The sequence below is a fragment of the Rhinatrema bivittatum genome, chromosome 5, assembly GCF_901001135.1.
Source record: "Rhinatrema bivittatum chromosome 5, aRhiBiv1.1, whole genome shotgun sequence".
Classification (NCBI taxonomy): domain Eukaryota; kingdom Metazoa; phylum Chordata; class Amphibia; order Gymnophiona; family Rhinatrematidae; genus Rhinatrema; species Rhinatrema bivittatum.
The window spans coordinates 212,734,522-212,761,604 of NC_042619.1; the positions used below are offsets into that span (position 1 = coordinate 212,734,522).

General features: G+C 45.8%; 1 protein-coding gene across 1 annotated transcript in view; it reads right to left on the reverse strand.

The window, feature by feature from the left end:
* LOC115092336 (amine oxidase [flavin-containing] A-like) overlaps positions 1–23,766 on the reverse strand; it is a 96,804-nt gene extending 73,038 nt beyond the window's left edge. The window contains 1 exon segment of the mRNA XM_029603126.1: positions 23,616–23,766. Within this exon segment, the coding sequence (XP_029458986.1) occupies positions 23,616–23,661 (46 nt within the window). The 5' untranslated portion in view covers positions 23,662–23,766.
* Positions 23,767–27,083: the final 3,317 nt, after the last annotated feature.

A 27,083-nucleotide genomic window follows, 5' to 3' on the forward strand; every position in this document is an offset into this window, starting at 1 on the left:
ATTTAAGGGAGAGCAAAATATGATGTTTTAAAAGTTATTTCAGATCTAAATCCCTCCGCCCCCCCCCCCCCCAGCTACAATGAAATTACACCTAAGGAGATGTGTGAACATTTCATGATGCTGGGTCTGATCACCGGTACTAAACCTGTAATAGAACAGCTTTTAAAATACTCCAAGATGTCACGATGAGCTCTGAATTCCCTGAGATTTCATCCCAACTTTTGGAGCTGGGCAGTTTCCCTCTAGAAAAATAAAAAGAAGGGATTCTCAGTGTGGGTGGGACGTCGAGGGCGCATGAAAAGCAGGAACCGGGGGTTGCAGGAGGCTCTGCCCTCTGAGGCAGAAACGTGAATGAAACTGGAGGCACTATCCAAAAGTTATTAGAGGGAAACAGATCGGCCTGGTTGATGATTTCAGAGGGCCAGTTCCCCTGTAGGAAACAAGGATAAAAGAAGAATCCTTCAGGATGAATTAGCAGAACACAGATCGCCTTACAAAGAAGGGAAACACTGAATCCCAATAATTCCTGTATGTGCAGACAGCTGCAGGTTAAACTTTTGCTCAGCCGGTGTTTAGCAGAGAATAAGGTGCTCTTTGGGGCTTCCAGATATCCCTCAATCATGGGCTGCACAACATTACTGACACAATAGACTCAATTCACTCGACTTCCTGGGCCTGGGAAAACTTCCAACAGAAAGACATTTCTTGACTTTGCTGGGTAAAACTATTTAAATCCTACTTTAGACAAAATGTGACTTACAGGCCCTAGGTACCATGAAAAAAACAAATCAACCTTCTTTACTTTAGTTTTTAGACTGATTGCCGCTCTGAAGTGCAGAATACATTATCAGCTTCGTTATAGTCAGTTTCATTAAAATATGCATAAGCCTCATCATTTATTTTCAGACGTGCAGACTTCCTCTCCTGACATCTCGTAGGTTACAACCTGGGCAAAGGCAGTGCTCTGAGCATGCTCCAAACATCAGGTCAACTTGAACTATGGGCAAGAAGCTGAAAATGCTTGCCAAGCTTCAGACACCTCACTACCTCATTTAAACACGCAGAAAAGTACTTCCATAACCAAACTTCTTAGTAATCACTGGGGAAACAAAGTCAAAAAAATGAAAACTATGAATATTTCATTTATTGTGCAAAAAAAACCCCCATTGTATATTAATAAGTAAATAAAGAATGCTACACAGGAGTAGTGGAAGTGTCTACTGCTGCCATCAGACCTGAACAAGACATGGCTATACACACACTGACCACTTTGGCGGATATCAGGGTCAGAAAGCCTGTACATGTACTCAATAACTATTTTGCTGGATCAATGGGCATTAGTTTGGATTAATAGAGGACTTTAAGAATGGAATGAACAGCAAGAACAAGAATTATCATCTACACCTTCACAACAAGAACACATCATTTGCAGCATTCCCTTTACAGTTGCCTCACAACAGCACTCGCAAAGACCCAATCTCTTCCAACAACGTTTCACCCCCAAGGAACACAATCACATTTCTGCTGCTATGGGGGTGCTGCCTTAATATATGACTTCATGAAAGGAACCAGGGCATTTTTCTTTGCCACATCTGTCACCTCTTGTTCTGTATGTGCTGTGAAGGAGGGTTGTGAGTTATATATGTGTACGTTTGTTTGTGTGTTTGGGAAATTAGCATAAGCAGTCTGTTTTTTTAGGTCTCCACAATGAATATGGATAAGATAGATTTACACTGGATTTGCATACACAAATATATCTCATGTATATTCAGTATGGATACCCTGAAAACCAGACAGGTTAGGTGTTGCCTTCAGGCAGGGCTGGGAACCACAGCTGCAAGCACTCACTATGAATGAGTCCTGCTTATCAATGTGGCAATGCAGTATAACGGTATTGTAAGTTTCTTTTACTATCTCTGCAACTGTGGAAATCCAGAGTCTGATGGCAGTGGGCTGTGTGTTTGGGTAGATGAGAGGTGGGTATGTGTAAAAGGATTTGTATGCATGCAGAAAGTGTGTGGCGTGCAAGTGTGAGTGTGGGAGCTTTGATTGGGTATAAGACAGCGTAAAATAGGATAAGATGGGAAATTGAAGGAAAGGCGAAAGCCTGGGTCTTATAAAAGTGGCTTTTGCGTGGGGAAACTTTATCCCAATGTTTAAACATAAGGCAAAGTTGATTAAAATGTTTTGGGATGTTGTCTGGTAGGAGTAAAAGTCAAGTGGGTGTTGCCGCTACAGTAACGTTTCTATTTTCCCAGTAATGTAACAGTGTTTTGAAACCTGCTAAAAATCACTCACCAAGGAAGTAACGGGAGTGGCACGGCCTGATCTTATACCAGCCTCCAGCAGGAGCCACTGCATTCTAATTGGAAGGCTGCAGAGGTGAATAGAAGGTGTGTACAATACATATCAGGTGAATAGATGTTTGCCGGGAGTGTCTGTCTACAGACAGAGTGAACGGCTGCTCCTGCCTGCTCTTTCTTTTTTCTTTTGGCCAGCTACCTCTTTTCAGGACAGTAGCTCTGATATTCACTTAAAAGATTTTGGGTGCATGGATTCCATCGTTCCATCTTCATTTTGTTCGGAAACATATTCTCAGTACGCTGAGAGCAACTGCGGAAATAATGTTTGCAACTCTTGCCCCAACGCTTGCCAGCTGTGGGGTGGGGATTAGCTCCTACACAAGAGAGATTTTAAAAATGTTCAAAGTGCTAGTAGGGACAGACATGGCCCTTGCATAAGAGATACTGGGACTTTTGCTGGTTTTCAGATAGCAGCAGAGCACGTTTAAACCAGACTGCTCTGCTGCTATCTGTTCACAGAAGTAAAGGAAAGACTTCCATCCCTCCGCAGCAATTCTTTCTCCTTGCGAGAGCTATCACGGAGGGCTTAGGAGGAAAGGTTTGCCTTTCTGCAGATGGCCCTTAAGATCTGCAACTGAGTGGACATCCCTGAGGGAGTAGAGAGAGAATGAGAAGTGATCTAATAAAGCTGGAGGAGTGGCTGAGTGCTTGGCATTTAAGATTCAATACAACAAAAGTGCAGAATTCTGAGAGAGCAGTACACATACGCAGTGGGGGTGCGGGTGGGGATGAGGGGGAGAAGCTGATGTGCCACCAGCAAGAGGAGAGAGCTCGGGATGATTGTATGTGATGATCTCAAGGTAGTGAAATAGTGGAATAAGGCTGTGACCAGAGGCAGAGAGATACTAGGGTGCACAGGCAGGAGCATAATCAGTAGAGAAAAAAAGCAAGTGAGCATGCCTCTGTACCTGGAACATTGTGCCTGTTTCTGACAGGAAATGGGCAGGGTAGAGGCAGTTCTGAGCAAGGCAACAAACATGGTGCAGAATCTGCTCCAAAAGACATAGGAGATGAGACTCTATATGTATAATATAGGGGAAAGGAGAGATGGGGGGATATGATAGAGACATCCAGATACTTCTAAGGTATCAGTAATGCACAAGAACAAAGCTTTTTTCAGAGGAAAGAATGCCCTAGGGATCAAAGTACAAGACTGGAAAGTGATAGAGTCAGAGGTAACATTTCAAACTGTTTATTCACAGAAAGGCCGATGAGTGCCTAGAAGTGGAGGAGGTGGTGATACACACCATAACTGTCTAAGAAAGAACGATATAAGCAAAGAAGTGAAGGGAACACCAGAGGTCAGCTGAGGTCTGGGGCACTGCACCAGGAGTGAAATTGTTCATACTAGATGGGGCTTGTAGTCCTCTGCTTCCATGTTTCACTGCTCTTATACAAGGAGAGTATACAAACAGCCATAGGCCCAGGGTTTAATTTGTAGACAAAAAGGAAGTGGATCTATGGAGGGAGGTGAGACGGGTGGGGAGGGGCCCGGGTGGGTGGGATGTGGAAAGGAATACGACAAGTGAGGTTATCAAATTTGCAGATGATACAAAATTATTCAGAGTAGCTAAATCACAAGCAGATTGTGATATATTACAGGAGGACCTTGCAAGACTGGAAGACTCAGCATCCAAATGGCAGATGAAATTTAATGTGGACAAGTGCAAGGTGTTGCATATAGAGAAAAATAACCCAGGAAAAAGATCTAGGCATCATAGTGGATAATACTTTAAAATCGTCGGCTCAGTGTGCTGCGGCAGTCAAAAAAGCAAACAGAATGTTAGCAAATATTAGGAAGGGAATGGTTAATAAAACAGAAAATATCATAATGCCTCTATATCGCTCCATGGTGAGACCACACCTTGAATACTGTGTACAATTCTGGTCGCCGCATCTCAAAAAAGATATAGTTGCGATGGAGAAGGTACAGAGAAGGGCAACCAAATGATAAAGGGGATGGAACAGCTTCCCTATGAGGAAAGGCTGAAGAGGTTAGGGCTGTTCAGCTTAGAGAAGAGACGGCTGAGGGGGGATATGATAGAGGTCTTTAAGATCATGAGAGGTCTTGAACGAGTAGATGTGACTCGGTTATTTACACTTTCGAATAATAGAAGGACTAGGGGGCATTCTATGAAGTTAGCAAGTAGCACATTTAAGACTAATCGGATCTGGTTAGTGCAGTAGTGTAGCTGGGGTTCAAAAAAGGTTTGGATAAGTTCTTGGAGGGGAAGTCCATTAACGGCTATTAATCAAGTTTACTTAGGGAATAGCCACTGCTATTAATTGCATCAGTAGCATGGGATCTTCTTAGTGTTTTGGTAATTTCCAGGTTCTTGTGGCCTGGTTTGGCCTCTCTTGGATACAGGATGCTGGGCTTGATGGACCCTTGGTGTGACCCAGCATGGCAATTTCTTATGTTCTTATGTTTCTTATGTAACTGTCGTATCGAGCAAGTGACACCGATGTTTGTATACCCATACTGCTCAGATCAGTGCCTTGTTATGTTGTCTGGATGTATAAGCAGCTCCAACACTCTCTGTTCTGGTCTGCTTCCCACAAGGGCTGGGGGAGGGGCAGGGCCATGAATGATCCATGCAACCACTGGCTCTGGTCTGTTTCTGCAGGGGAGCCAGAACCGCTATACACTGCTGGCTCTGCACTGCTTCCTTGGGTCCCAGAAAAAAGGTGGCAGAATGCCATTCTGGGTTGTTCTGCCAGAAATTAAGCCCCCAGTAATGGATGCAAAAAGTGATTGAATTAGCATGCATTTGAAAGTTGTGAGTGGTGGTGCCATTCATTACGGCCAGGGCTGAAGTCTTGACAATTGGCATTACTGCTCTCAAGTTTCACATTTGTGCTAATTCAAACCCTTTTTGTCTCTGGTTTTTTTTTGCTCTGCAGTGTCTGCTTCAGTAATACCCCTTCCCCTTCTGTTCCCAGCAATACAGGAGGAGAGATGGGAGAGGATCTGGATTAGGAAGCAGAGTAGCTGTTCTCTTCTCTGTGTGCTCCAAACTCACCTCCTCTCCTTCTCCACCCCAAGGGCTGCCTGGAGTGGAGGGGCTAGAGCAGGACACCCCCTGCTGCTCTGCCTCTTAAACCTGTAGAAAAGTGCAGGAACTGCGTTCCAGGCCACTCCTCCACAAATTAAATCCTGCACAGGATAATCTGTGGGCCCCACTCTGCTCCCTCTCTTCCAGTAACACTGTGGCTTCAAGGTGGACAGAATACATCAACTTAAAGTTTTGTGTTTGTTTCATTGGCTTGGTGGTTCTTCCCTTCCCCCTTCTTCTTCCAGCTCAATCAGAACCTGGTAACTACCTGGGGATTTCCTCCCTATTTTAATATACTCCCCACTGCTCCTAGCCTGGGCCATTGCTGCAGTGGTCCTGAGACTGCGAGCCATGCACCTTCTTGAACCCCTGTATCATGGGCCACTAGTTGTCACCATTACACACTGACTGCCTCCCTCCCCTCACCCCCCACCCGCCGGGGCCATGAATGCTGCCTCTGCAGCATTCCCTGCCCAGGGTTAACCTCGATGCAGAAGACCCAATCTGGGAACCTTCTGCGTGGAAATGCACAGTGCTTGTAACAGGGCTATTGAACCGGACCTTCAACTTTAAGGCTTTTGGTTGCATCTGATGAAAGCTCCTGGAAAGCTGATGCCTCAGTAAACTTGTTAGGCTGTTCGATGCCATAGCAGGTTTGTAACCTAGTGTATGACTTCACAGTGCAGATGGCTTTTCTCCTGACATGTAGGAGCATTATCAGTCTCTTACAGCCGATGGGAAAAAAAAGCAACACAGCTCTGGTTCGATAATGTTAACAAAATGAAGCTGAAATCTCCTGAAACTTGTACTACTCCCACAGGCAAAATGCTGCTCAGCAACTTGTAAATATGTCTCTCTAACGTGCCATTCGCAAGCCAGGTACCCAACCTGCACTGGGTAAGGGACGCAGGAGTCTTTTTACTCAACAGCACATTAACTTGATTGATTTTTAACCTAAAATGCCAAGAAAATCTCTTCTTTCTCTTCTAAAACCCTTTCTGACTCTGATTAAACATGCACTTATGAAATAAAAAGCATGCGCACAAAAATAACCTGCTCCCACGCACGCCGTGCTGGGCTCTGCGTATGCCCGATAATTTCCAGTATGGACTTGTGCGTGAAAATCTGCTTTGAAAATTGAGCCTGAGGTCCGTGTGTGCTTTGGTGTGTGCTTTCTACATTTGGACTTCAGCCTCCTGCAGGATGTTATGAAATTGGCCTATGAGCCAGGGCTGAATAATTTTGTTTCCTCTGACTGCCAAGTGGCTTATCTCAAACTTCTTCTTGCTAGTAGTGCTGCTGCTTAATTCAGCATTTTCTGCCCTTTTCGTGAACTCAAGGTTAAAGGGGCACTTTCAGCTACACTTACTGCTCTAGGGCCAGTTGTACTATTCCTCCACATTTTGAGAACTGTTCTCAAAGAGACTTAATCAGCTAACTAGCGACGGGCCGATACAGTAAAAATCGCGGGAAAGCGGGCGAGCGTCCGCTCTCCTGGCGCGCGCACAGGCCACTCTCCTGTGCGCGCGATTCAGTAAGTTAATTTATTTAAATTAGGGCCCATGGTAAAAAGAGGTGCTAGGGACACTAGCACGTCCCTAGCGCCTCTTTTTGGACAGCAGCGGCGGCTGTCAGCAAGTTTGACAGCCAACACTCAATTTTGCCGGCGTCGGTTCTCAAACCCGCTGACAGCCACGGGTTCGGAAACCGGACGCCGGCAAAATTGACCGTCCGGTTTTCAACCCGTGAGCCATGGGCCCATTTTAAATTATTATTTTTTTTATTTTTAACTTTTTTTTTACTTTTGGGACCTCCAACTTAATATTGCCATGATATTAAGTCGGAGGGTGCACAGAAAAGCAATTTTTACTGCTTTTCTGTGCACTTCCCCGGCGCCGGCAGACATTAACGCCTACCTTTGGGTAGGTGCTAATTTCTTAAAATAAAATGTGCGGCTTGGCTGCACATTTTACTTACTGTATCGCGCGGGAATGACTAATAGGGCCATCAACATGCATTTGCATGTTGCGGGCGCTATTAGTCTTGGGGGGGATTGGACGCGCGTTTTCGATACGCTATTACCCCTTACTGAATAAGGAGTAAAGCTAGCGCGTCAAAAATGCGCGTCCAAATGCCGGTTAACAGTGCACTCCACTGGAGCACACTGTACTGTATCGGCCTGCGACTTAGCTGGCTAGATCCCTTGGAGTGAAACTGCACCCTGCATAGCATCTAAACGTATTCACATACTTTGTCTGTAGGCGGTGATCTGAAATTCACTCCGTGTGCCCATAGGAAAAATGTGTAAGGCAGCTCAGGCCTTATATTAACATGTAATGAGGAACTTTCCAGAGTGGGGAGGTTCTAAAGGTGTACACAAGGAGCAGAGTGACAAGAAATTCCTTCCCCCAAATGGGAATGAGTTGGGAGGAAGGTATAAAAGGTGTTTACATAAGCACTTGGGAGGAGTTGCTATTTTGGATTTACTGAGAAGCAGAGGGCTGAGACTCCCAAGAGTCAAGAGGTCTGTGGTGCTGAGGCTGAGGCCTGCAGCCTTGGTGGAAGAGAGAAGATTCTCAAGAACGATTCAAAGGGAAAGAAAATCCCTCAGTTGTCTGGGATTTTGTTGTTCTGCCTTGGTGAGCCCACAGCTTGGGACAGAGATGTGTCAGGAGAGGAGAACCCGGAACTACATCAAAGGTTCGGAGGAGTAAAGATATTGGTGGGAATGGACTGGGGAAACCCCTGACAAGATGATAAATTGTCATAACTTTCTGGGTCTGGCCCAGAGACTCTGGAATTTTAAAGAAATAGCCCAGTTTCTGGGCCAACACCAGAAACCTCCTGAGATACAACTGCTCAAGCAATGGAAGAAGAAATCACTGGGACCCGTGCAGGCAGAAAGGAGAAAGAGCATCATCTGCATGGCTGGGAAGAAATAAGAATTTCCCCATGCGGCCGGGAGAAGGAGAAGAGGAAGAATCAGCCCATGTGGCCAAAGAAGGAGGAGGAGGAGAAGTCCTATCCACCACGCAAGCTGAAGAAGGGAGCTGCCACTATTGGAGGGAGAGAGAGGAAATTAATGAGCGTGTATATGTGAGAGAAAGAGAGTGTGAATGGGCATGTGAGTGTGTGTGTGTATGTGAGGGAGTATGTGTATGTGCCAATATGTATGTGAGGGAGTGTGAGTGACCATGTGTATGAATAAGCATGTGAGTGTGTGTGAGAAAGTTCTTTTTCACTCAACGCACAATTAAACTCTGGAATTTGTTGCCAGAGGATGTGGTTAGTGCAGTTAGTGTAGCTGGGTTCAAAAAAGGTTTGGATAAGTTCTTGGAGAAGTCCATTACCTGCTATTAATCAAGTTGACTTAGAAAATAGCCACTGCTACTACTGGCATCAGTAGCATGGGATCTTCTTAGTGTTTGGGTACTTGCCAGGTTCTTATGGCCTGGATTGGCCACTTTTGGAAACAGGATGCTGGGCTTGATGGACCCTTGGTCTGACCCAGTATGGAAATTTCTTATGTTCTTATGAGTATGAGTGGCCATGTGTGTGAGAGGGCACATGTGTGTGTGTGTGTGTGTGAGAGAGAGAGTGTGTGAGTGGTCATGTGTTTGTGAGGGAGTGTAGGTGACTGGGTGTATGTGACACAATGAGAGGAAAGAGTATGTAAGTGTGAAAGAATGAACATGCATGTGTATGAGTGAACATATGAGTGTGTTACAGTGTGTGTGTGTGTGTGTGTGTGTGTGTATGAGATGAGAAAGTTTGAGTGCATAGGACATCCCCCTCCCCCCTCACACACACACTAAATGCTGATAATCTCAGGATGACTCCACTTCAAAAGTTTCCAGGTATTTAATAAATTGTGAAATACAGAGAAACTGTGAGTAGTATCTGTGACGTCTGTGCTGGACTTATGTTACTGAAGCTCTTCTTTTCCTGCTCTTATTCTGCTCTGCCTGGACTTTTTTTTTTCTTGTGGACTTTGAATACATTTTCTGTCTTGTAGCAACAAATCTGGTGTGGACCTCTGTTTTTTTGTTTTGAAAGAGGGTAAGTCTTCCCTTGGGCATCCCAACTTTTGCTGGTCTCCGACTGGATGAACTCTGTTATTTGTTTGTTCCTGGGCTGCAGAAGGGTTGCTCATCATCCCTGCAGCTGTCAAAGGTGAACCCTGATGAAAGGGGGTTAGTGATTATAAATGCTTAATCCATCGGGTCTTGTGTGACCTTGGATGACCTTCGCTGAATCTATCCAGGGCTCTGGGTGTTCGAGGAATTGCCTGGCCCTTGGTCCCTGGTCCCTGAAATATGATATTGCAATAATAGAGTCCTGACTTTTGCTCTGACATTTCACTCTTCTCCTTTCTAAGGAGCCAGGTTCTCTCCAGTTTAATCTACAGATAACAACAATCTGCCCTGTACTCTCAAGAGCTAAGTACAAGGTTGCTTAGGAACCATAAGTTAAGTTTTAAAGCTGTAATTATTATCTGTATAATTGCTGGCTAAAAGCACCCATTAAAAATAAATACATTTCCCCTTAGGAAGCAAAGTGTTCAGTTCATGCCCCAGCTCTGGACTGTTGCCTGGGGTAAAAGAAAATGTATGGAGATTCAACAACCAAGAATAACAAAAGATGCATTATCTCGGCTATTCTGCTGACTGCTATTCAGGAAACTTCTTTCACTGTTATTTGGATTATGAAGAAGGAAAGGCCCAAATACTACGAGCCAGATGTTCTAAGCTTTTCCCCCCCCCCCCCCCCCCATAAATACAAATTGGAGAAACCCCTTATAGAACAACTGCATCCTTGCTCTTCCTTACACATACACATATGTGAGGAGAAAGCACAGATTTATATAATATTTATTTGATGGATTTATATACTGCATAATCAGTTAGCCATCAATAAAAGCAGTTTACAAACTGAACATAATCATAAAAACAAAATTACAAACAAATCAAAAGAACATAAGCTACCATCAAATACCACTGAAATCCATCGTATAGAAGCCACTACCCTGAGAAGGGCACCTGACACAAACTCATGCCACCTTAGGAAACAAACAATTCTTATCTGTTGGGCATACCAGAGCTGAGGAGCTGCTGGCACTAACTTTCAAAAAGGAGATAGAGCAGCTTTTAAACTAGAACAAAGGGGAAAGCCGACAGTCACTCAGCAGTGCATGGTTCGGAGAAATGTATCCTTGAAGGATACTAATGAAACAGGAGAGTTAGGGCATCCCAACAGAGAGGTTCCATTAAAAGTAAATATAGTCCATATGCCTATATGTAAAAAATCACCAAAACTAATGATTTCCGAATTATCCCAAACAACTGAAAAGCAGGTTGTTAAAACAAACAAAAAACACACTTTGAAATGTCTATATGCCAATGCCAGAAGTCTAAGAAGTAAGATGGGAGAGTTAGAGTGTATAGCAGCAAATGATGAGATTGACATAATTGGCATCACAGAAACTTGGTGGAAGGAGGATAACCAATGGGACAGTGCTATATCAGGGTACAAATTATATCGCAATGATAGGGAGGATCAACTTGGTGGGGGTGTGGCACTTTATGTCCGGGAGGGTATAGAGTCCAACAGGCTAAAGATCATACAAGAGACTAAATGCTCAGTAGAATCTATATGGGTAGAAATCCCATGTGTGTTGGGTAAGAGTATAGTGATAGGAGTATACTACCGTCCACCTGGACAAAATGGTCAGACAGATGATGAAATGCTAAGAGAAATCAGGGAAGCAAACCAATTTGGCAGTGCAATAATAATGGGAGATTTCAATTACCCCAATATTGACTGGGTAAATGTAACATCAGGACTTGCTAGAGATATAAAGTTCCTGGATGTAATAAATGATTGTTTCATGGAGCAATTGGTTCAGGAACCAACAAGAGAGGGAGCTATTTTAGATTTAATTCTTAGTGGAACACAGGATTTGGTGAGAGAGGTAACGGTGGTGGGGCCACTTGGCAACAGTGATCATAACATGATCAAATTTAAACTAATAACTGGTAGGGGGACAATAAGTAAATCTGCAGCTCTAACACTAAACTTTCAAAAGGGAAACTTTGATAAAATGAGGAAAATAGTCAGAAAAAAACTGAAAGGTGCAGCTGCAAAGGTTAAAAGTGTTCAACAGGCTTGGACATTGTTTAAAAATACAATCCTAGAGGCGCAGTCCATATGTATTCCACGCATTAAGAAAGGTGGAAGGAAGGCAAAACGATTACCGTCATGGTTAAAAGGTGAGGTGAAAGAGGCTATTTTAGCCAAAAATCATCCTTCAAAAATTGGAAGAAAGATCCATCTGAAGAAAATAGGATAAAACATAAGCATTGTCAAGTTAAGTGTAAAACATTGATAAAACAAGCGAAGAGAGAATTTGAAATGAAGTTGGCCATAGAGGCAAAAACTCATAATAAAAACTTTTTTAAATATATCCAAAGCAAGAAACCTGTGAGGGAGTCGGTTGGACCATTAGATGACCGAGGGGTTAAAGGGGCTCTTAGGGAAGATAAGGCCATTGCAGAAAGACTAAATGAATTCTTTGCTTCCGTGTTTACTAGTGAGGATGTTGGGGAGATACCAGTTCCGGAGTTGGTTTTCAGGGGTGATGAGTCAGATGAACTGAACGAAATCACTGTCAACCTGGAAGATGTAGTAGGCCAGATTGACAAACTAAAGAGTAGCAAGTCACCTGGACCGGATGGTATGCATCCCAGGGTACTAAAGGAACTCAAAAATGAAATTTCTGACCTATTAGTTAAAATTTGTAACCTATCATTAAAATCATCCATTGTACCTGAAGACTGGAGGGTGGCCAATGTAACCCCAATATTTAAAAAAGGCTCCAGGGGTGATCCGGGTAACTATAGACCAGTGAGCCTAACTTCAGTGCCGGGAAAAATAGTGGAAACTATCCTCAAGATCAAAATTGTAGAGCATATAGAAAGACATGATTTAATGGGACACAGTCAACATGGATTTACCCAAGGGAAGTCTTGCCTAACAAACCTGCTTCATTTTTTTGAAGGGGTTAATAAACATGTGGATAAAGGTGAACCGGTAGATGTAGTGTATTTGGATTTTCAGAAGGCGTTTGACAAAGTCCCTCATGAGAGGCTTCTACGAAAACTAAAAAGTCATGGGATAGGAGGCGATGTCCTTTCGTGGATTACAAACTGGTTAAAAGACAGGAAACAGAGAGTAGGACTAAATGGTCAATTTTCTCAGTGGAAAAGGGTAAACAGTGGAGTGCCTCAGGGATCTGTACTTGGACCGGTGCTTTTCAATATATATATCAATGATCTGGAAAGGAATACGATGAGTGACGTTATCAAATTTGCAGATGATACAAAATTATTCAGAGTAGTTAAATCACAAGCAGACTGTGATACATTACAGGAGGACCTTGCAAGACTGGAAGATTGGGCATCCAAATGGCAGATGAAATTTAATGTGGACAAGTGCAAGGTGTTGCATATAGGGAAAAATAACCCTAGCTGTAGTTACACGATGTTAGGTTCCATATTAGGAGCTACCACCCAAGAAAGAGATCTAGGCGTCATAGTAGATAATACATTGAAATCGTCAGCTCAGTGTGCTGCAGCAGTCAAAAAAGCAAATAAAATGTTAGGAATTATTAGGAAGGGAATGGTTAATAAAACGGAAAATGTCATAATGCCTCTATATCGCTCCATGGTGAGACCACACCTTGAATACTGTGTACAATTCTGGTCGCCGTATCTCAAAAAAGATATAGTTGCAATGGAGAAGGTACAGAGAAGGGCAACCAAAATGATAAAGGGGATGGAACAGCTCCCCTATGAGGAAAGGCTGAAGAGGTTAGGGCTGTTCAGCTTGGAGAAGAGACGGCTGAGGGGGGATATCATAGAGGTCTTTAAGATCATGAGAGGTCTTGAACGAGTAGATGTGACTCGGCTATTTACACTTTCGAATAATAGAAGGACTAGGGGGCATTCCATGAAGTTAGCAAGTAGCACATTTAAGACTAATCGGAGAAAATTCTTTTTCACTCAACGCACAATAAATCTCTGGAATTTGTTGCCAGAGGATGTGGTTAGTGCAGTTAGTGTAGCTAAGTTCAAAAAAGGTTTGGATAAGTTCTTGGAAGAGAAGTCCATTAACTGCTATTAATCAAGTTTACTTAGGGAATAGTCACTGCTATTAATTGCATCAGTAGCATGGGATCTTCTAGGTGTTTGGGTAATTGCCAGGTTCTTGTGGCCTGGTTTGGCCTCTGTTGGAAACAGGATGCTGGGCTTGATGGACCCTTGGTCTGACCCAGCATGGCAATTTCTTATGTTCTTATGTTCTTATCACTTGAGATACAGGTTTCGAGCTGAGGAGGTAACTAACAAACAGCCCTGGGAAGATCTCGACGTCCAGCCAGGCCTACACCAGATCAGTTTTTCATCCAGAGATACCTAAGACCATTACTCTTCAAAGAGCGGAAAGCAAGAGCCAATAGTTTAAACTTTGCCCTCTCTGCAACTGGCGCCCAGTGAAGAGATTGCAGTATATTGGGGATGTTATCTAATCTGGATTTCCCAGGAATCAACCGTGCTGCTATATTGTGCAACAACTCTTTTGGTATAACCACATTCAGGGCACTGTACTAAGATAAGTAAAGCATATACCACAGGCTATAGCTGGCGTGCTGTCTTAAAGTGGAAATAAGCTCTCTGTGCCACCAACCCAAGACTAACTCGGTCACTATGCTTAATCTTTGCACCTGCATCTTGCAGTCAGACTTGAGTCCAACTCTCTTTCTTTTAGTTGACCGGCTTAACCCTGGTCGTTTTGCTGAGCATTTCAGAAGGGACTCTAGTTATTTTTTATTTCCTGGGGGCTGTTTTTAATTCTGTTTTATTTATAACTGTACCTGGAGGTCTGTGAGCTGGGTTGGGAATCTGCCCTGCTTTCCCACTCCCTGTTGGGTAGGGTCTATATCTTGGGATATCTGGGGCTTTGAGAGACTTTGATTTGTAGGAAGCCTGGTAAAACCCTGTGCACCGCCTGGACTCAAGACTCGGGGAACCCTGGGTCTGGGACTGCCCAAGTTAGGGAAGACCTGTTCCTCTATACCCTCAACAAGGATGGAGGAAGACGGTGACCCAATGCCAAGACCTTCTGGTGTTTTACATCATTTATGAAAGAAGAGATTGTTTTAAAAAGAGATCTGGAAGGAAGGGTTTAGCTGTTCCTCTTCCTACTCATTTCAAGGATGTTTGTAGCTGCTCGTTCCAGCTTGGATCCCTCCCATCAGGGATTCGTCTAAAGATTAAAGAGAGTACTGGATGATCATCTAACTTTTGCGTGGGTCTTATTGCATCGGCCTGTGAGTTGACAGGCCGATGCAATAAGATGCGCGCAAAAAACACACCCGTTGTGATACCCCAACGAGAAAGCAATTGAAGCAGCATACAAAAAGGGTGCGCTAGGAAGAAATGTGCATTTCTGGCACCGAAAGGTATATTGCTTTGGGCACACGGATGTCTAAATTGTACATTCCCAATAAAAAATACATCGCTTACAAGACGTTACAGAATTCTGCAATGCCTGTTGTTTATCAAAAGGAAAGGAATCACCCATTTATTTATGGTTTTATATACCATCATTCCATGTGAAAATCACTAGCTCATAAATCAATAATGAAAACAGAGGTAGACGTGCGTACGGATTGTAACCATGGGTTTTTAAGGTGTCCTTTACCTAATCATCATACCCTTCTCCACTAATCCCTATATACATTTTTTTATTTTTTGCTCTAACCTCAAACAGCTAAATATTATACTAAACAATCCTCCCTTACAAGAGACACATTTATCTGAACACAGAAGACGACATTTTTTATGTTTCTCATGACTGTGAGTAAACTTGACTCCACCTCCAGAGCTGGAGTCAGTTTTCCGGTCTATAAAAATGTTGGATGCCCAACCTTTGGGCGCACTTTCCTGCTAATGTCTTCGTTTGCATGTAATTTAAATGCAATGTGCGCCATCCAATACATTTTGGTTAGAGTGTTCGTTTTAGAAGTGCTAATCTCCTTGCTGCATCGGAAGCTGTTACTGCGCATCTGAAACACACCCCCAACCACGAGTAAACCCATGCACTAGGCTGGGCGCACCTTACTGCATCGGCCTACAAGCAGATAGCAAAAAGAAGAGCAGGCAGTGAACGGACCAGATAAGAGCTAGGAGTCACGAAGTAGCCACACACAGACACGACTTCTGAAAGTCTTCTTGTGGCAGATTGACTTTCTCACCATTAGGGCACCTTGCGTGACACACCATCCTCCATGGGGCAGGCAGTGTGATCATGGAGAGGGCTCAGGTGGCCAGAAGGAGAGCTAAAGAAGCACTGAAAGCCCCTCCCGTCTCTCTGCCAAATTTTATGCAGAAGGAGAGAGGGAGGCGGACATACACATGCAGCCGTCACAATGGGACAGTTCCCTCTACAAACAAGTGCAAGAGCAAGGAGAGGTCAATGTGACGCGGGCAGCCGGCTCGGACGGTTACCTTGGCTGCTGCCCGTGACTGCTAGAGCTCCTCCACTGCTGCTGCTCCCAGCACTCAGTGAGTTACGTCCAGGGCTCAGTACATGGTCTCCCTGTCTCACTCAGCCTGGCGATAAGACAGAGGCTGGAGGACTCATAGGAGGGGGAAAGTGAGAAGGTCCTGTGCGCACTGTGTGTGCCACACAAAGAAGGGCGTGGCTATCCATACCTCACATGCTGCCTATCAATTCCCACACTCCAGGGCTCCTGTTGTGGCTAGGAAGAGGAGGTACACCTGAGTGCACAGGTTCTCAGAAAGGAGCTCTTACATGCTTAAGAGCCACTGCTGGTGTCTCCTATTGCTGCGAGATGCTGAGAGCAGAGCCCAGGTGCTGGTCTGGACCCCAGCATCAGGCACTGGTGACTTTCCCATGGCACACCTGATCAAGTCTGAAGGAGGGCTGGATGAGAAACACCGCTGGATTGACATAATTCTTTTTAATCAGCCTAATTACTTGGCAGTTTTGACATTTTTTTTAAAAAATCTTCATTTAAAAACAGAACATAGGAGAAAATGGGTAGCAAGTATGAGATGCAGTGTTATTGCTGGGAGTCCGCCAGAGTGGGGTTTGTAGCCAATTTGTGTCCTTTCCGTGGATTAGTCAGAGATCTCAGGGGCAAACATGGCAAAAGTCCAAGTTTTCATTCTGCAAATATTCATAAAAATGTTCTCCGTAGATCTGATGAAAATATTTCTGGGCAAGAAGTAGAAAATGGAGCCATTTGCCACTTCCACCATATTTTAGAGGGTTTAAATTCAAAAGCAAAATTTCCCTTGTTAAAAGTCAGCAAGATTTGCACTCACTTTGCACACGGAGCTATCTGGCCAGGGCCGGTGCTTTCATTAGGCAAACTAGGCAGTTGCCTGGAGCGCCAAGATTTTAGGGGCAGCAAAATACCGGCAGTGTGAGGGCCAGAGTGGGCGCTGTACCAGAGTCAATCCTGCCAAAGAAGGGAGTGCAGTCCTGGAGCCACTGCTGTGGATAGGAGGGAGTCCTGGGCTGGAACTGCTGCCAATAGATAAGATGAGGGGATAAATAACCAAAGGTTCACCTAGGGTGCCAAATAGGCTTGCACCGGTCCTGCACCTGGCTTCTCAGGGAAAGAGACTATACAGAAGATTGATCTTTCCTCTGTCTGAAGAGGAAATCAGGGTGTTTTGCTTCCTGTAAATAAATGAATTTCCTGGGAATTGCAGTGTTAAAATCTATAAATTCTGAAATAGTGACTTTGCATTTTAAGACACTGTTTAATGCCTTTGCTTTTTCGCTTACAGCCTGAAACTCAGCTGTGACCACTGCTCCAGTGAAGCCCTGGTGAACAATGCCTTGTTCCGGGGATATGCCATGACAGAATCGCCCACCCACCCCCCCCCCAGCCCCAGGCTTCCCCTTCGTTTTACTTTTCAGTCTCCTCAGACACATTAGCTGGCGCTAAACCCAATTAGCAAGAAACCTGTTATTACATTAAAGTCCCCAGCCCAGCATCCAGCCACTGTGGTGATTACCTTTACTGCGCTACTGAGGGGAAATCCAATTATTGTCCTCACAAGTGAGAAACTGAAACTGGCAAGTGATTGCTTTCCGCACCTCATCGTCTTCGGTCTTTGGCCAAGTGGGCACAGAAGACCTAATAGTTCAGCTATGGCCAAGCTGAATCAAGCAGCTACTGAGGCTGAAAGGCATATAGTGCTACACCATAGTGTTACACATTCACTGATGTTATTTTCTCATCGATGTGGGGCTTGACAAACACCAAGACACCCTATGCTCTGTCTTGGGCAGAGGAAGAAGGCCTGCCAGGATCCACAGGGCGTCAGAGGCAAGTGGGGTACCACTGCTTATGACCAGCATTAGTAGCATGGGATTTATTTACTGTTTGGGTATTTGCCAGGTACTTGTATCCTAAATTGGCCGCTGCTGGAAACAGGATTCTGGGCTTGACAGACCCTCAGTCTGACCCAGAATGGCAATTTCTTATGATCTAGGAACTCTCATGTAATGTAAATGTTATTTCCTCCATTTGAGGATCATCGTGCTACAGTTTAATGCCTATACACCTGGGACGCATTTCAGCCCAGACAAATTTTGCAGTTTACTAAGCTGAAATATCTCTTCGACAGCAGAAGTGTCAGCTCCAGGTGTAAGCGAGTGTCACATGAGAGATTCCAGGCAGGGAAGTGATCCAGAGAGCATTACAAAACTAAACTTAAAATCTATCGTTCCCTAGAGTCTAGAAATTACATTTCCAAACACTGACATATCAGCATGGACTGACAACATCTGGCTGTCTTTTACAGCAAAGGAATAACTTCTCGCTCCATGAACTGCCATAGACACTGCTTTGCCTGAGGATAGAGGTGCAAGGTGAGTCTTCGAGAGTCACCAAAGTGAAATTAATCCTACACAATATCACTTCCCTGGAGCAATGTGCATAGAAAAAGATCAATAGCACTCTAGAGAATGTCAAAACCCAAAAGTAATGCTCATCAGACAAGATCACTAGGACCCTGAAGATTATCAGAACCCAGGAGTAACAAGCATGAGACAGGATCACTTGGACCCTGGAGAAATGTCAGAACCCAGAAGTAACGTGCATCAGACAGGATCACTAGGACCCTGCAGAATATCAGAAACCAGGAGTAACGTGCATAAGATAGAATCCCTAGAATACTGGAGAATGGCAGAAACCAGGCATAGTATGCATCAGACAAGATCACCAGGACCCTGGAGAATGTCAGAGCCCAGGTGTAATGTTCATTAGACAAGATTACTAGCACCCTGGAGATTGTCAAAACCCAGGAGTAACATGCATCAGATAGGAATACCAGGACACCGGAGAATGTCAGAACCCAGGAGTAATGTGCATCAGATAGGATCACTAGGATCCTGGAGAATGGCAAAACCCAGGAATAACATGCATTAGATGGGAATACTAGGACCCTGGAGAATGTCAGAACTCAGGAGGAGTAACATGCATCAGACAGGGTCACTAGGACACTTATGAATATCAGAACCCAGGAGTAATGTGCATTAGATGGGATCGCTGGGACTCTGGAGAATATCAGAATCTAGAAGTAATGTGCATCAGACAAGATCACTAGGACCCTGGAAAATGTCAGTTACAAGCCTGAACACCTTGCTGGCCAGACTGGATGGACCACATTGGTCTTTTTCTGCAATCATTCATATGTTACTGTGTGTGTTACATCAAGGCTTCCCAAATTTATCCTAAAGTCTCCACAATCAGTCGGGTTGTCAGGCTATCCACAATGAGATACAGGAGATACATTTGCATATATTGAGCCTCCAGTTTATGCCCTACATATTCATTGTGATAGCCTGAAAATCTGACTGAAGGGGAGTCCCCAGGACAGGTCTGGGAAGCCCTCACCTATGCTTCACAATCACAATACAGGTGATGCACAAGAGTGTTTCAGGAGTCTGGAATAGGGTGCTTTGTGGAAAAACAGACACAGAATACAAAATGTGTTTTCCTTATCTCTACACTCAGGTGTATTTAGTGAAATTGCTGATCCTGCAGCGTGCCACTGTCAATGAAAAAAAAATCCCCATGAATTATAAAGGAATAGAGGTTAGACAGAAACCATTTCTGGCTGCCTCACTGTCAGAGCCAAGGAAAATTAACTATAGTGCCAGACAGAGTCATGGGAAAACCAGAGCTTTGTGTAGTCATCCACTCCGTGGTAGCTTTGTGTACCTGAATGCAAAGCTGCCCATGCATCCAGTTTCTGCAAGGAGACTTCAGGCTAGTACCCAGTACATTCTGGTGTCTGCCATCCATGCTTCACTCATCAGAGTCAGCCCTATGGGAGGCAGAAAGCCAGGACTGGCCTGAAATCTCCCTCCGGGAACCGTGCCACTTGGCAGTTCTTGCAGTAATCAGAATGCAAAGCCTAATGTCTACTGAAAGAAAGCAGATTTGTGGATAATATTAGATGTTATGTGCCATGAAGGTGCTGGCTGAGTACAGTTCCAAGCTTGCACTGGTCTCTCCCTCTAGTCTGCAAAACTGCTCTGATTCACTTCCTTCACCGAGTGAAGAATGTTAGGGCAGCACTACCAACAGCTTTCATTTCTTCTTCTTTAAGAGTGTAAGTGTTTAAAGTCACTGAAAAGCGCTGAAATTCAGGAGCTGCACTGCTACATGTAAAGCATGATACATCATGGACAGCTGAAAAGCAGGTCTTCATCAGAGGCCCATTCATCGCACTGATACACTTAATGCATGAATACAGCATGGACAGCTGAAAAACAGGTCTTCATCAGAGGCCCATGCAGGCATCACACTGATACACTTAGGGGCGGATTTTAAAACAATACGCGCATAGCCGCGCGTATCTTATAAAATCCGGGGTCGGCGCGCGCAAGGGGGTGCACATTTGTGCAACCTACGCGCACCGAGCCCAGCGCGGCCTGCCTGTTCCCTCCGAGGCCGCTCCGATTTCGGAGCGGCCTTGGAGGGAACTTTTCTTCGCCCTCCCCCCACCTTCCCCTCCCTTCCCCTACCTAACCCACCCCCCCAGCCCTATCTAAACTCCCCCTTGCGTGCGTCGCCGGCAGCCCCGCTCCGTCCTCCGGTCCCGGGGGCGTGGTCCGGAGGCCTCGACCACGCCCCCGGGCCGGCGCCACGCCCCCGGGCCCGCCCCCGAAAAGCCGCGTTGTTTCAGGAACACCCCCGGACACGCCCCCTCCCTCCCCGTTTCGAAAGCGCGCGCCGGCGGCCTATGCAAAATAGGCGCGCACAGGGGTTTTAAAATCCGCCCCTTAATGCATGAATACAGCACCGACAGCTGAAGAGTGGATCTCTATCAAAACCCCATGCAAGCGTTGCACTGATATATGTAATGCATGATTACAGCACGGACAGCTGAAAAACGGATCTCCATCAGAGCCCCATAAAGGTGTCACACTGAAACATGTAAGGCATGAATACAGCACGTCCAGTTGAAGAGTGGATCTCTATCAACCTCCTGCAGGCATTGCACTGATGCATGTAAAGCATGATTACAGCATAGATAGCTGAAAAGCGGATCTCCATCAGAGCTCCATGACAGTGTCACACTGATACACATAAGGCATGAATACAACATGGACAGCTGAAGAACAGATCATCAGAGCTCCATGAAGGTGTAGACATGTAAGGCATGATTACAGTACAGACAGCTGAAGACTGGATCTTTATTAGAGCTCCATACAGGTGGCACACTGATACCTGTAAAGCATGAATACAGCATGGGCAGTTGAAAAGTGGACCTCCATCAGAGCCCCATGAAGGTGTCATACTGAAACACATAAGGCATGAATATCGCACAAAGTGCTGAAGAGCAGATCTCCATCAGAGTCCTATGCAGGTGTCACAGCGATACACGTTAATCATGAATACAGCACAGAAAGCTGAAGAGCAGATCTCGATTACCGCCCTATGCAGGTGTCACAGCAATACACATTAATCATGAATACAGCACAGACAGCTGAAGAGTGGATCATCATCAAAGCTTTATGGAGGTGTCATACTGCTACACATAGAGCACAAATACAGCACAGACAGCTGACAGATCTTCATTTGAGCCCCATGCAAGTCTCACACTGATACATGTAAAGCATGAATACAGCACAGACAAATTAAAAGGGCATGCAGAGAAGGAGAGTTTTTTTTATTGTGTCAATAACAAAATGCAAGTTTTAGTTTATAAATATAATAATCTTAAGTGTAACCAAAAATGCCAAGAAATGGATAAGTTGATACTTTGAGCAATCAAATTGGTTTTGCACTTTAAGGTTTTCAGATAACTGTGTAGGAGGTTTCCAAATAGGAAAGCCCCAGTCACAACTTAAATAAATTCAGAGTCCACACTGTGGGTTTAGTACAAGAAACCTGACCTTGAGTGACAGCCTCATCTTTAGTTCCACCTGTGGTACCCAATCCAATGCATGTTTACCTCCTCTCCCATCAGAAACTGGGGACTAGCCCCACAACAGGACCAGGAGAAGACAATCTCCTTGGGAAGACCAGGGGACACATCCCTCTTGGGATGACCAGGGGACACCCCTCTCATAATGACCAGGCGGACCCCATAACCATGTTTGAAGGGAGAAGGAAGTAGTGATGGGGCAAAGGTTTAAAGTTATTTCAAGGTTCCACTTCCAAGAAAGGTTATCTTTGCAAATAGCTGCTGGTTAACTATTAATGCTCTAGTGCCACAATTTGCTACTAAGGCCAAACTATCAATGCCTTCTTCGTTGCCGCTGGAATTTCATTGCAAATAAATTGCCTCTGACTATTCTGGACACCAGAAAAGCACTCGGTGTCCCTGCAGCATGACCATTTTCTTTGCTTTCTACTGTGCCAGCAAGCGACCGTGCAATGAACCAGCACGTCCCAATTTGTTATTCAGATCCGATTCCACCACAAATTACCCCTAAGCGAGGCACCTAAAGAAATATTGCCTCAGGGCACAAACTGGCACCACCTGTCTTACTAACAGTTCTGACCCCATCCTGTCCTAGGCTGCAGGTGCATGGGTTACACAACTGCACAGCACAAGGAGCCCATCCAGGATTTTACAATGGGAGGTGGAGTGGAGCCTCAGGTGTAACCTTCACTGGGGCGTGCATCCACGCCATGTGCCCACCTCTGGAGCCCCTGCTGCTCATGACAGCCTGAAGGGGGGGGGGGGGGGGAGGGGGCACAAACATGGGCACACCCCGTGAGCCTGGGTGACTCCACCCACAAACCAAGCAAGAGACTGGGAAGCAGACACTTGTAACCTGGTTATTCGTGGGCACAGCTCCAGCCTGCATCTGGACTTTGCTGCATCAGTCACAGAGATTGGTATCTTGCCTTCCCCCAGTCTTGGAAGTGTGTGTGTGTGTGAGTGTCAATGTGAGTACGTGCATGCATCAGTGTGCGGAGAGGGCAGCCGTGAACTTTGGATCTGCCCCAAACTGACTCGCCCGTATCTGCTTTAAACATTATTTCTGGAATAGAGGGGCTGGGGCAGATAAGACAGAGGAGCTGACTTCTGTTAAGCTGCAACTAGAGGAAAATATGAGGGCAGCAAGCAGAGGTCTGCGCTGAACATGCAGGTGCATTCAGGGGGGGGGGGGGAACCCACAAGATTCAACTCCGCCCCCACCCCCAGCACCACTGAAAATTAAAGAGTCAATGGGCAACTGTTGAGCGCAGAAGAACTGAATGAGTGCCCAGGACAGAAGTTGACAAGTCTGGCTCTCGGCTGCTAAGAGTTCAATAAGAAATGCCAAAGCTACACTTTATACTAAAGCCGCCTGTTCCCCTCCTGGGTGCCCTAGGGGCACGCCAGGCTCTGTTTGTGACTTTTCTTGTTGGGCACACTTTTCTCCAGTGGCACAACCGCTCGCCGCCCCCCAAGCCAGGCACTCCTGCCTAAACATGCATTGCATGCATGCTCCACACACAGCCCAATCACTCAGGAGCCAAACGAGCCCAAACGTCGCAAATTAAGCACCGGGGACCGATCCCTCCCTCCCTACTCTGACTTCTTCCACAAGTGTCAGTTCGCAGAGAGAGAGAGAGAGGAGCTGAACAGACCTGAGATGCCTCCCCCGATCACCACCACGTCCTGTTTGGTGCTCATGGTTTTTCTTTTCTGTCCTGCTGGTTTGGCTCTTGCAGCCGCTGCTGGATCCGCTTGGGCAGCAGGGAGAAGGGAATGGAGCTGGCTGGGGGGTGGGGGGAGTCCTTCAGTGACAGCGAGAGGGGGACGGGCACGGCTCCTGCAACCTGAGCCGCCTGCCCCCAGCACGTCAGCCGGGCGGACATCTTGGGATGGGCAAACAAGCTGCTCGGACTCCACCTTTCTCCGGCTTCGCCAAGGGAAAGGTGCTTTCCGTTAAAGAGCTGCCGCCCAGCAACAGAAGCCTTCAGATTTGCCAGTTTGGGCTGTTGATGGCTGTATTGTTGCTTTTACTGATTGTGTTCGAAATCTTGGTTTTCGTTTTGATCCATGCTTGTGTTACACTTCTCAAATTAAATCGGTATTATCGACTCATTATTGTAAGCTGAAGATGTTGCATCATCTCAAGCACGTATTAGAACAATAGTTCAAGCTTTTATACTGACCACTCTTGATTATTGCAGTGCTCTGTATATATAGGACTTCCTAAGAATCCTTTACAAGCATTGCAAATTATTGCAAAACTCTGCTGCTCGGTTGGCTTGTGTTACTTCTAAATGATCATATATCACTTATTCTGCAATGGCTTTATTGGCCCCTATAGCTCAAATAATTAAATTTAAGGTTTTGCATTTGCTTTTCAAATCATTGCACACATCCGCCCCAACCTATTTAACAACATTATTTATACCATATGTTTCTACTTAGTGTTGCAGGCTTGGACCCTTGGGCAGAGGCAGAGTTGACACAACCTACAAGGAGGAGCCCTGTAGGACCCTACTGTTGACAAGCGGACTGGGATGAATCAGAGGCCCAACTGGAGCTTCGCCTTTACCAACCCTCCTTCCCCTCAGGTTGAGTCTTCAGGTACTAGGGCCGGCAGGTCTTAGAAGGGGACCTCTGTGGACAGCGGAGATTCTTCGATGTAGCAGGGTCGGAGCGGACTGAGACCAGGCATATCCTGAGACTGGGATCAGTGGCAGGCGGCGTTCAGAGATATCTAAAAGTCAGGCAGTAGTCAGTGGTAGTCAGAGCTCAGGAATGTCCAGGAAGCAGGCCGAGGTCAATACCGGATATCGGTCCAAAGGGAAAGGCAGAGTAGGAAGGCAAGACAAACGGGCAGACAAGAAGACAAAGAGTGAAGAACCGAAGGTTGACCTCAGAACTGATGGATGAAGACAAGGCAACTGTAACAGAGGATGAAGACACTGGAACTGGAACAGACAATGAAGAATGTGGAAGCAACTTACTAGAAGTAGAGACCTGTTGCCAAAGCACTTTGCTGTTTGGGAGTTGCTGTCTTATAGGGCAGTACTGGTGACATCATCTTCAGGGGCCACAGGGCTTTTCCCACCTTGGTCCCTTTAAGACCCAAGAAGAGATGCCCGTGCATCTCGCCATGTCGGAGAATGGCGGTCTTGTTTGGGGAAAGCCGCCGGCAACATCCTGCCATATGCACCTGTGGCGTTCTATCGCAACTCAGGCCAGCCTGGCGGTAAGAGCAGCAGTCCGTTTGGCAGCCCACAGACCACCAATAGCAACAGTATCCCCTTCTCAAGCCCCCTTTCTTAGGCCTTAGGTCGGGGGTGGGGGGGGTAACAGCAAGGAAATTTCCTCGGATCCTTATGGGTTTCTTGGCTCGTTGGTAGCTTCTACATCCAGACAATTGGTTTTCTCCCATAGTTTGTGCAATTCTTGGGACTAAAGCTGAGCTACAGATGAAGGGATGGTCTCTTCTGGATTTCTTTCACTCTTTCTTTTATTCTCTGCCAAAAGCTGGGTGTGTAGGATTTGTATCTCTTCATTTTTGCCTTTGATAAGTGCCTCAAGCTTCCGCTTAACAAGAAGGTTCTCCTTTTCTGAGCTTTCTTGTGCGTTTCTCTCTTGTTCCAACTGTTCGTTTAGCTGTCCACATACTACTTTAAGGGTATTTTTGTGGAGGTGCTGTGGAGTGGTTTGAGATTCTCTGGATATCTTGCATGGTGTTGAAAGTCACTGAAGGGTGTAAGCTATGATCATCGGGCGAGTCAACCCCTTGGGTTCCATACAGGCTGAACCCTTCCAGTGGGGACCAGGATGCACCTACAGCATTCTTAGTATAATTGGGATCACAACTCTGGGTAGGACATGGAAACTGATCACTTCTGTATGTGAGGATCCAATAGGCAAAATAAGGGACACCATGGAGCAGGTAGCGGTAGGTGGTCTCCATAGATGGACGAAAGTACTAAGGGAGGTGTCATGGGAATGGTAGGGATTTAGAATTGCTTAAAAAACTCTTGCTGTATGAAGTTTCCTCCAGAGCTGGAGTCCACCAAAGTCTGGGTGGAGCAACGTATGGAAGATTGCTCCAAGAAGACATGCAGGAGGCACTGGAATGTTTAGGCAATACGCCCTAGGGTCACCTGCCCAACTAGCTCTGGGTGTTGCATCTTTCCCCTCTGCTCAGATGTGGCCTGGAGCCACACAATACAGGCAGAGGCCTAGTTGCCTGCGTCGGGTCTTCTCTGTAGGTGCCAGGTGACAGTGACCCAATTGCAAGGGCTCTTCTGGTGGCAGGGTCACTGGCATAACAGAATCTGCCAGAAGCAATGGTTGGAACAGCGGTGCCCAGGTCACCTTTCCCCTTGCCAAGGGGTTCTCTGTTCAGCTTGGAGAAGAGACGGCTGAGGGGGGATATGATAGAGGTGTTTAAAATCATGAGAGGTTTAGAACGGGTAGATGTGAATCGGTTATTTACTCTTTCAGATAATAGATGGGGGCACTCCATAAAGTTAGCATGGGGCACATTTAGAACTAATCAGAGAAAGTTCTTTTTTACTCAACACACAATTAAACTCTGGAATTTGTTGCCAGAGGATGTGGTTAGTGCAGTTAGTGTAGCTGTGTTTAAAAAAGGATTGGATAAGTTCTTGGAGGAGAAGTCCATTACCTGCTATTAATTAAGTTGACTTAGAAAATAGCCATTGCTATTACTAGCAACAGTAACACGGGATAGTGTTGTGAGCCTGCTCGCAAAAGGCGCAGGCAAGTCTCCCTACCTCTCCTCCAGCTGCTGCCTCGAGCGCGGCAGTCCGCCACCGCTGTCCTCCGTGTCCCAGAGGCCGTGGCCATCTCTCGCCCTGCATGGCAGGGCTGAGCCGTCGTTGGGAGCCTTCCTCCGTGGCTGGGGCCGCTGCTGCCGCTCCTGATCAATCTTTGCAGCTGGAGCCGCTGCCGGGGTCCTCAGGCGGCAAGGAAGCCATCCTTGCCATCGCCTGTGCCTCTCTTTCCGTTTCGCAGCGGAGAGCCGCTCCATCTCAGGTCTCCCAAATGGCGGACGCCACTGACGTGCCTGCTCTGCTTCTCCTTAGGCGCGGGCGCGCACCTCAGCCCGACTTTTA